At 36.0% G+C, this 10,753-nt stretch overlaps 2 protein-coding genes across 4 annotated transcripts in view; both read right to left on the bottom strand.

Moving 5' to 3' along the window:
* The window catches only part of loxl2b (lysyl oxidase-like 2b), a 27,324-nt gene extending 25,113 nt beyond the window's left edge, over nucleotides 1–2,211 (bottom strand). For both annotated transcript variants that reach the window (XM_008335668.3, XM_008335669.3), the window contains exon 1: nucleotides 2,067–2,211. The gene's annotated coding sequence lies outside the window, so the exon portion shown is untranslated. The remainder of the gene's footprint in view (nucleotides 1–2,066) is intronic.
* Nucleotides 2,212–4,624: 2,413 nt separating this feature from the next.
* On the bottom strand, nucleotides 4,625–9,208 carry cyb561a3a (cytochrome b561 family, member A3a). Of its 2 annotated transcripts, XM_008335670.3 has the most exons (7): nucleotides 9,188–9,208; nucleotides 8,405–8,540; nucleotides 7,115–7,316; nucleotides 5,534–5,742; nucleotides 5,279–5,433; nucleotides 5,026–5,194; nucleotides 4,625–4,937 (listed from the first exon to the last, which is right to left on the bottom strand). In XM_008335670.3, exons 2-7 carry the CDS (start codon nucleotides 8,531–8,533, stop codon nucleotides 4,914–4,916), a joined length of 888 nt encoding a protein of 295 aa, XP_008333892.1. In that variant the 5' UTR covers nucleotides 8,534–8,540; nucleotides 9,188–9,208; the 3' UTR covers nucleotides 4,625–4,913. The 2 variants fall into 2 exon arrangements, with proteins under 2 accessions (XP_008333892.1, XP_016898475.1); XM_017042986.2 differs by lacking the exon at nucleotides 9,188–9,208 and having other exon boundaries at nucleotides 8,294–8,422.
* Between the last annotated feature and the right edge of the window lie 1,545 nt (nucleotides 9,209–10,753).

Genomic DNA, 10,753 nt, shown 5'->3' with positions numbered 1-10,753 from the left:
CCCTTCCAATGGAACCAATTTAACTGTTTTGGTTATATTGTGTAAAAACAATAATAATGGCCAGTATTTGTCATGTGTTTTATTGGGTTAAAAAAAAAAATCAGTCGATTGATGTATCGATAAAAGTTGCCGAAAAAAAAACAGTATCGTATCAGATCAAACATTCTACTAACGCCTCTCAATACCCTGCGGTTACATCTTTGGTTTTTTTAAACGTGATGTGCTATACTTTGGCTTGTTGATGTAATTACACTTTAATGTTGACATATTACATATTATTCATATAAATTTAACCTGTTACAGGTTAAGGAATGTTAGTCTTATGGCAACACTTCAAAGTTAACTATAGTAAAATGTAGTTTGTAGATTTGGGATTTGCAATTAATATTGTTTACTTGTATTGAGGCATTTAAGGTGGACCCTTCAGCTGATTCCTCTGGTAATGGATCCAGATGGTGAGGAATCAGGGGCTTGACCTAACCAAGCTCAGAGTTCTTATTCGTGAGTTTGTTTTAGTACAGACTCAGTCTCAGTCCCTCTTTCTCCTGGCAGGTTTAGCACACCTGCTAGAGATATAAGATCACAGAGTGGTGACAGCTGACTTGGAATGATCTTCTGTCCAAGACACTCAGGAAAAGTGATGTTATGACAAACTCCCACAGAACAGCCCTGATGTTCAGCCCCTGCTTCTACTTTCAAGAGCGAGGAGTGAAATGCAAGTCTCAAAAGGAACGAAGCCAGAACTTAAACAAAAATGCAAACAACGAAACTCATTCTCCTTACAGCTGTGTTCCTACAAGTGAGGCAAGTGCTAATAAAAGTTTTAAAAAATAAGAAAAATAGTCAGATGGTGATGCAGCTGCAGCGTCTCCTCTTCCGTCACTGTAACGTGGCACTGCCTGCACGAGCCACAAGCAACACACATGCTGCACACAAAGCCTCCAGCCTCACATGAGAACATTGTTTGAGTGCACGTGTGATGGTCAAAAAGACAGAACAAAGTTCAGCTGAGGAAATGCTATCGAGACCAGAGTGTGAAGCCAAAACCAGAGGTATCACTTTTTTTGTAACTTCTCTGGTGTCAAGAGTGATTTAATCAGAAAAAGCTGCAGCCACTTCTAGAACCAATCAATCAATGTCCTGACCCCACCCTCACCCACATCCACCTCCTCTCCACCTCTTAAGACCTCTGAAATCTAAAACATCTGCTGACTTCTTGCCTCAGGAAACACTGGCAGATTTTAATAAGGATCTATAGTTGGCTTGTGTTTTAAAGCCTGAACAAATGGCTTTAAAAATTCAACAGCAGTTTTTTATTTTTTATTTTCACCTGCCAATGCAGGGGAGAAGAAGGTCACAGGTTAAGGTTTTAAGAATGTTGGAAGCTCTGGTTTTAAAAACACAGATTTTAAAAAGTGAGGATGACCTGGGTTTTGTTTTTTCATTTCTTTTAGCTTTAATTAGAAGAGAACATGTCAATATAGATTTCCAGTGGCTGACTTTGACCTGTTTTCTCTTTCTAATATATATATTTTTTACTAATTCTGTCTCACATGCATTTAGTTTTGGTTTCTTTTAACCAACCTGTAGTACAACACATTTGATTGTCTCACATCAAAACAGACACCTCTTGCATTGTTTGACATAAGATGCACAAGACGACACAGATCGTATTTATTTACCCGGTGAATTCAAGTATAAGTTATTAACTATATTTGAAGTAACAGAAAAGGAGTAGTTAGCTTATTGATGTCTGTCATTTTGTAATTTATCCCTTTCCCCTTAAAAAAAGTTTGTCCACTCCTGAATAATGCAAAACATACATTATTGTAAAAAAGATTCACATGACTTTTGTTTGTCCTTAAAACACACTCATGAAAAACCAAACTACAGTTAGCTGTTGATGAGCTAAAACAGTTGAAGTCAGAGGGTCTGCAGAAAACCCACAGCACACAGACAATAACAGCACAAGTAAACATCTACACACAGAGAGAGAGAGAGAGAGAGTGTGTGTCCAAGTCAAACACACAGCAGAAGGCAACTTTTCCTGCGGCTCATGAACTTACTTTGTGTTGCAGCAGCAGCAGCAGCAGCTTCTCCTCAGTCAGGACGTTCCCCACTCAGCTGTCCCCACTACAGCAACTCTGGACGAGGGTAGTCCAGGCTCCGCCCTGATGACGTCCACCAGCAGCATTAGATCATGAGATCAGAGAAGTGAGCAGCAGGAAACAGGGTCCAAGCTGAAGCTAGGGCTTCAGAGTAGAGGAGCTAAGGAGGTGAAGACAAAAATCATCTGGGACGTTAAACACCCAACAGTGGGTCATGAACCAATACAGGAAAACAGTGTGGGGATTATGGAATTATGAAAAAAAGGAAGGGGGAAGAAAAAAGCTAAAGGATGGAAAGTAGGAAAGAAAGAAGAAAAGACAATGGAAAACAAATGAAAAGAGAATAGGGTGAACAAGAAGGAAGAGTAAGAGGAGAGAGAACAGGGAGAGGGAGTTTGAAGAAAAAGAATATGGGGAAGCAGGAGGAGGGGGAGTTGGAAGTATGAAGAGAGATTGGAAAACTGATTTGAGAGTGGGAGAAAGAGAGGGAGGAAGGTGAGAGAAGAGAACATAAGACTGTAGCCTATTTGAAGTGAAAAGAGACAAATATTTGTGTCACTTCAAATAAATCAGGGGTGTCCAGACTTTTTCGACTTGGGAGCTACTTTTCAAATGACCGGGGTAAAGTGATCTGCCTACATTGAAAACTATAAATGTATATTCACTACTTTGATTAAATTGCTGTAGTTATATGGCACAATACCATCTGACTTTAGCTCTAGTGATTAGCATCTTAAAATTAAAAGTATTAAATCTTTTTCATTTTTCTTTTTTTTTTGTTTTTGTTTTTTGTTGTTGTTGTTTCATTAAATGTAATTCCTCAGGATCTACCAGCAGTCCCTTTGAAATCTACTGGTAGATCCCAATCTACCTTTTGGGCACCCATAAAATAAATCAATCAAATAAATTCTGCTTAAACTTCTCCGCCCTCATGAAAGTCTGGACTGGATTTTGCCGTCCCCCAGTGTCCAAAAAAACAACTTTTCTGAATACATTGCAGGACAATTTCACCATATGTAACATGTTTGACCTTACAGCCCTCAATTTAAAATGTATTTTTACAATAGTAAATGCTCTGTGGGTCTTCCCCCCGCAGTCAACCAGAACATTCAGTGTTCCAAAACCCTATGTGCTTTTTTATTTTATTTTAATGTCCTCACCTTCTTTCCATCTTCTATTTCTAAAACCACATTTAAATACATCTTAAAATTATTACTCTAGATTGTGTTTTCCAAACTTTTGAGCCATGGCACAAATTTTACCTTAGAAGATTCCCACAGCAACACTAAACAAAATTGTCACAAAAAGTAGATGTTATGAAATATATTGATCTTCTACTTTCAGTTTATTCTGTTTAAAGCCTGGGCCTGTCACGTTTCACACAACCCTGATATACTGGCAGGAATTGAAGAAATATACAAAGATCTTTAACAGTGCCAAGCCTCTTTTTTGGTTTTTATAATCTTCTGCTGCCACCTAGTGGGAGGGAAACTTATTTGTTCTGCTTTTTACTGTCACAGACAAACGAAGACATTATTTGCAGTAAGTAATAGTTTTCAGAACAGAAGAAATACAGGAAGTGAAATTTGATTATTTTCCGAAGTACACCTGATGACATCACATATTAAAGTGCCACACCACTGAGGTTGGGGATCACTGGTTTAACTGACCAATTGAAATAGCTGGAAAAATGTTTTTGGTGGAATATTTTTGTATGGTTATAGGCAGTTTTTTAAAAATGCAAAATAAAGGTAGAAGGATGGAAAGTAGGAAAGAAAGAAGAAAGGAAAATGGAAAACAAATGAAAAGAGAATAGGGTGAACAAGAAGGAAGAGTAAGAGGAGAGAGAACAGGGAGAGGGAGTTTGAAGAAAAAGAATATGGGGAAGCAGGAGGAGGGGGAGTTGGAAGTATGAAGAGAGATTGGAAAACTGATTTGAGAGTGGGAGAAAGAGAGGGAGGAAGGTGAGAGAAGAGAACATAAGACTGTAGCCTATTTGAAGTGAAAAGAGACAAATATTCGTGTCACTTATTAACACATTTCATACAGAAGGAACCTTGATGCTCTTCACACTAAAGACCATGAATTGCATTAGAAAGAGTAAATACAATAAATACATACAAATTTCTATTCCATATTAAATATATTTCAAAAATCCATAGATTTTTATCTATTTACAAATATGTTGGATATCAAATAAATCAGGGGTGTCCAGACTTTTTTGACTTGGGAGCTACTTTTCAAATGACCGGAGTAAAGTGATCTGCCTACATTGAAAACTATAAATATATATATTCTACTTTGATTAAATGGCTGTAGTTGTATGGCACAATACCATCTGACTCAATACTATGGTCCTTACTTTAGCCCTAGTGATTTTTAAAAAGGCAAAAAAAAAAGTAGAATACAAAATTCTCAAATTCAAGACTCACCTTGTCTATCCTCTTTATCCATTACTTGGCTTTCCCAAGAAAATATTTTAACATAAAGATTCATAGTAAGAAAACAAAACAACATTTTTATTTATCTTTTTTTTTAATGAATTTTAGACAAGTGTCAAAGAGAAAAGGTCAAGAAAGCTAACTCAGGAAGAGGAAGACTGAGAATACAGAAGCAATATTAATAAGGATAAATTGTCAGCATTCTCATGACTTACTGACTCATCACCAAAGAAAAATAATTTCATGAAACATGTTATTTTAATCTCTAATAATAATTTAACACATAAATATCCAAAGACATGAATGATTCTTCTTCCAAAAACAGTGATAATTAAACAGTCGCCTCTGAGTGACACTTTCTTCATTAATTTTCTTCTTGGAACAATGGCTGAAGAAGAGAAAGACAAGGTTCAAAGAAAACACATCGCTTTACCTTCTTATTTTATATATATTTATGTTTAATATTATTAACTCACTGTGTAAGCTGTATCTTCAGGCCTGGAGTCTGGATGTTGCCATTGTTGGTTGGACAAAATCTTCAGGACAACCATACTAAAAGCTATGATAAGAACCCCTAATGAATTTGCAAACAGCGCCTCAGGTGGTAGCTGTGAGTATGGCTGAGATCCAGTGGTGTTTCCTTTACTGTGAATATAATTTAAACCAGAAATAAATGTTGTTTGTTACATTTTGTAAAATATTTGATCATCAGTGAACAAATGCACTTACAGAGAAAAGAAGAGTTTTTCGTTGATTCCTGAGATGCAGGCAGCAGTGCTGAGCAATAAGATGCTGCCACCCAACCAGACGTGGACTGGTTTGAGGAGTTTACGGAGTGACATTGGGGAGCAGGGCAAGAGAAAACCAGCCATACCCACCGCCCACTGATTGACCAATCGAACAAATGGGTAAAACACACAGTTTAATTTTTTTTACCCACAATAAAGCAATAAGCCTGGTATCTGTGATTCTCTTTGTATTTACCTGTGTGGCAAACAGTGCCGTGGCAGCAATTCCAACCCAGCTGTGTAAGGAGTAAAGTGGAGGAATTCCTTTGGCATTGTGGACATAAAACACAGCCTGGAGGCCAATGATTGACAGGATAAGAGCGAGCAGCATCAGTGCAGCGTGAAGCAGCTTCCAGGGAAGTTTATTCTGACGCCAGGTCAGAGGGATACGGTACACCACGGCACCTGCAGGGGGAGACACATCGTGGGTAGAAAGATTAGATTATCCTATGCAAATATACCTCTACCACATCCTCAATAATTGGAAATCAGACAAGATAAGACATAATGGTTCATAATGTTATATAACACTGTATCAACAGGTTTGTGTGTCACAAGTTTGTCAAAATGTTAATTTGAAAACATTAAATTTAGTAAAACAGATAATCAATAAAAACTGAGCAACAAAGACAGTAGAAAGATTAAATGGGATTTAAGTCTAGCAAATATTGTAAATAGTGTAAATATTTATATTAGTATTTATATATTTATTTATTTATATAGTCGTCAACTTACTCTTAAACAAATAAATTAATGGCAATGAAAGGAAGTAAACTGGATACTTGATACAAAACTTGAGTGCACTTTTCTTCCCATGTTTGACTAAACATTAACATGGTTTCATGTCAATCACCAGTGACCTTTGATTACAGCTTTATGATATGCACAATTTCATGAACACAAAAAAGGTCACGTAAATAACACATGCTGGTACTGGAATCATGTCTCATTTCTTTGTGTGCTTAAACCTGCACTGGTTATTCCTCTGCTTACACACTGCAGAAGGTAAACAAGTCATCCTGGCCAAACCAGTACAACAGAAGAAGAAACAAAAGCCTATCTATCTGTCTGTCTATCTATCTGTCTATCTAGCTAGCTAGCTAGCTCTGTCTATCTATCTGTCTGTCTGTCAAAGGTCAAAAAGGTCATTGTAGTATTTTTCTGATTTGTGTTTATCAGCATATCACCAGAAACAGCAGATAAATCCTTTAAATATGGAAAAGGATGATTTAGAAGTTATCAGTGTTACTTAATCGAAAACATTAACCATCAACTTACCATTTAAAATAACTGAACTCAAAAATAGAATTCGCTAAAACTAGCTATACAGTATACACTTCCAGGATAATTACACTGTACGTTATTTTTAGCTAAAGGTTAAGAATGGTCACATTATATTAAATTGGTTAAAAGCTCAAGAATAGAGAAAATATTAGTTAAATATAAATAAAAGCAGCTGTGTTTACTAGCTTAAAATTTATCAGGTTGCTTTAACGTGAGGCAAAGCCAAAACCTTTGAACTAAATTTCTGTAAGTTGTGAACTTTGTTGTTTAGTTATTTTGTATGACCCAATAAAACTGTCTAAACCAAAAGGTGTGGTTCTATCAGTCTGCAGACATGATATCACATGACATGTGACATGATCAAATTACACACTGGCTACCAGTGTGTAATTAATTACCTTACACTCTGTCACTCTGTTTGTGGGAGGATAATAACAGAAGAGAGAAAAAGAAACGAAACTCCTGTCCTCCTTCAATCTTAACTGTCACTCACCAATGCCGTACACCACCACCAGACCTGACACCATCAGCACCGGATGCCAGTTGAACTGCAGTTCTGATCCGTCCCAAGCGAAGCCGCCATTCCATCGATTGAACCACAAACACACGCAGAAGACACAGGCCAGACCAAGGCAGAGACAAAGCAGGAAGCAGATGTAGAAGACGGGGCACCTCATTTTGGAACTTTCTGTCACCTGAATAAATCCGATGCAAAAATTTAAAAAAGAAAGAAAAGAATACAAGCCCAGCAGAGGATATAGTTTTATTAGTAAGCCGAGCCATTCCCCTTCTTATTAGGTGTCAAAAAAAGTATGTGTTTTATATTATTTTTTTAAAGAGGTGTGCAGTAATTCTAGAATAAGTGTAATCATGATTAGAGTTGACCAGTTTCACTACACTGGAGAAAATGCAGCTCCAACTCATTACACATTGCGTTGAGGAGCCTTGTTTTTTTATCCTCTACTTGTTCAGATTATTCAGTCTTTTACATCAGTCTAAACACAATTACTTTTTACCATGTGTCTCTTTGAGCTACACCTGGTGGACAGGAAACCAGATTTGAACCTTAAATTTTTCATATAAACCACTATCATAATTATAATAAATTATTTAAGAGATGTAAAAAAAATACATACAACCTGAAAGTGAATACTTGCTACAGCATGTATTTCTCAAGAAAGAGAGTTTTTAGCTACTTTTAGAAATAAAGGTTAATTTAAAATGAAATAATAAAAGTTTGATACAAAGGTGCTGTCAGAAGGGGAAATACTTCAAATAAAACCACAAACAACCTTGATAACACTGCAATTTGTCATCATATAATAATCTGACAAAATCATATAACCCCAATTAGCCCACATTATAACAACTCAGTCATACGAGCAGATAAAATTGGCAATAAAATGATCTTCACTCATTATTAATGACAGACTATTGTTTGATTCACTAAGTATTTTCAAAATACCTTAAATTAGATCTTTCAAACACAGTGGTTAAACTGTGGTTAAAAACAAAACTGGATTTTTAATCCTCCTCATGTCTGATTGAACGAGTGTATATAATTATGAGTTTGAATAAACACAAGTTACCTGGAAAAGTAAAATGTAACTAGACTTTTAAACTAAACTTTACCACTGATATATTTGTAAGATCACCGTTTCATACATCTTACCTTGGTCACGACAGCTGCCAATATGAGCTATGATCACTTCCTCAAAACTAACTCAAAACTGTGTGTGTTCCACTGTTTATGCCTGAAAAAAGAAGCTACAAAGACACTCACCTTGTGTTTTACTTTCACTTCATGATTTTCTGCTTCAGCTAAAATCTCACTTCCACATTGGTCAGTGTTAGTGGTAAAGTGTTTGAGTGGGAGGCGTTCTTTCGTAGTGGAGAGTCTCCCTTTCTGCATCAGTTGACTGGAAACAATGTATTCAGATTTTATTAACTATTCAATCAATCGATCAAACCTTTTATTTTTTAAGTACAACCCTGGTTCATGACACGTCTTACTGACCCGTAAATACCTTTGCACTTTTACGCCATAATACTGCAGGGATACTTATATTTAACTATAATTATATGTAATGGCAATAACGACTCCGGTTAGCAAGCACTTTAATGTGAAACCACGGTATCTTTCTTCTGACACGTAAAATGTTTTTCAAATAAAGTGGTGGTTTGTGGTTCTTTCTCCGCTGAATTGTTTTTGAAAGACACACAAAGTGACAAACAACCCAAACCAAACTCCAGCTTCAACACATTATTATTATTATTAAATCTGTACAAAAAAACGTGTCATTATAAAATAACATTAATACAAGTTCATACTAACTAGCATGTGCTATCGCTGCAAGTTGTTCCAGGCATAGAAAACATGAGTCGAATTTAAATTTAAACAAATAACCTGCGCTTCAAAATGCAAATATACGTTATTAAATACTCAAGACTAGCGTGTTTTTGTATATAAAAAAACTTGTTACATGTAGACGACAAAAATCGTATGTAAGTTGTAGAAAAACATTTAAAAACATTTCAGCAGAAGACAGCACTGCCCTCAACTCACCTTAATTTTACTTCCTTATTGACGAATTGAAAAGCATTCTGGGAAGTGTAGTTATCTAGGCTTAACTACACCGAAAATAATGGATAAAAAAATGTATTGCGATTGAATTTATTTATATCAATTTTTATATACTTTGTTACTAAATCTATTTAGTTAATTTTAAACCTTTCATGCCTTTATTTTATTACATCAAACAGGTATGCCAATTTTTTAGAAAAGTATCATATATCATTAATACATATATTTCATTTTAGACTCAAAATTTTAAGTTTACTGTCTCCTCAGCACATGTCTAAAACATCTCAATCTTCTCTGTCAAACTTAGTCGTCAAACTTTTTAACCTCAGCTGTCTTGGTTATTTCCACTGATAAGTCAATGCCTGTTCACCTGCCACCTACAGATCAGCGTCCTCACTTCATCTGTTTCAACTGTCTAACTGCTTCACATCAGAGCAGCATTCATGTTTATTTTGGAAAAGACTCAGATAAAACCGCTTTAACACTTGTACTTCATTTTATTTTCTTTCAAGTGATACATCTACACAAAATATGTCATGGCCTCGCATGACAAATACGACAGTTGTTTTATTTTCTTCATATCCCTCATTAACATTTATTTCAACATTGTGAACAAGTTATCTTGCAATCTGCAGGATATGTGCAGGACCTAACAGGAGGTCAGGATACTGAAAGGCTCAGCAGATGAAGCCGTTTAAGTACATTTAAAACAGATGAACAGTCCATCGATATATAACTAACGACCAATGAACAAATCAATTTTATTAAAAAGGTTCTTAAGACAATATCAATATCTTGTGATGTGATTCTGTGTTTTTTGGTTTCAACATCAACATTCACATACATTTATATTTATATTTCTGCACACACGCACGTGTTGGCATGTGTGGCCAGGGTGACATGGCACATGACACAAAAGTCTCATAAAGGGCAAAGAAAGAAAAAGAAGAAGAAAAAACATCACAAGAGCGAATGTTAAAGCTTATTTTTCATATTTGACAACATAGTTACAGTCAGGTGTGCCGACACACCAGGTGAACAGCTCACATGACAGAGGAGAGTGGGAGAGAGAGAGAGGGGGGGGTGCGGGGGGGGGGGGGGGGGGGGGGGTTCAGACCAGAGGTGAGTCCTAACACTGGAGAACAATATTCCAATCAATACTGAGCCAATTAATAGTTGTTTTTTCTGTTTCTTTGAATGTATTTCAATTACTTTATTTAAATTGCTTTTCTTATTCTTTTTTTCCTTACATTTAACCCATGAGACTGGTCAAGTGATTTTAAGCCAGATACACATTAATGTTAAAATCCTGGTGAATCCTTAATCCAAAAAAGATTACGTGGTTAACTGACACATTTTTGGGGTCTTTTCACAGGATTAATTTGGTGTGACCATAAAAATCAACAAATACACCTCTCTAATAATACAATGGGTTTCCCCTTAAGTAGCAATGAACACCAGTCTATTGTCATGAGGACAGTGTGTCCAGCTGTCCCTGTTCCTTTTAAGTATTAATTATTGTTTGTACAGTCCAAGTGTAAGACAGTA

Source organism: Cynoglossus semilaevis, chromosome Z, assembly GCF_000523025.1.
Source record: "Cynoglossus semilaevis isolate Cse_v1.0 chromosome Z, Cse_v1.0, whole genome shotgun sequence".
NCBI classification, from domain to species: domain Eukaryota; kingdom Metazoa; phylum Chordata; class Actinopteri; order Pleuronectiformes; family Cynoglossidae; genus Cynoglossus; species Cynoglossus semilaevis.
Note: the sequence above shows the minus strand (reverse complement) of the source record. Positions and strands in the feature narration are given on the sequence as shown.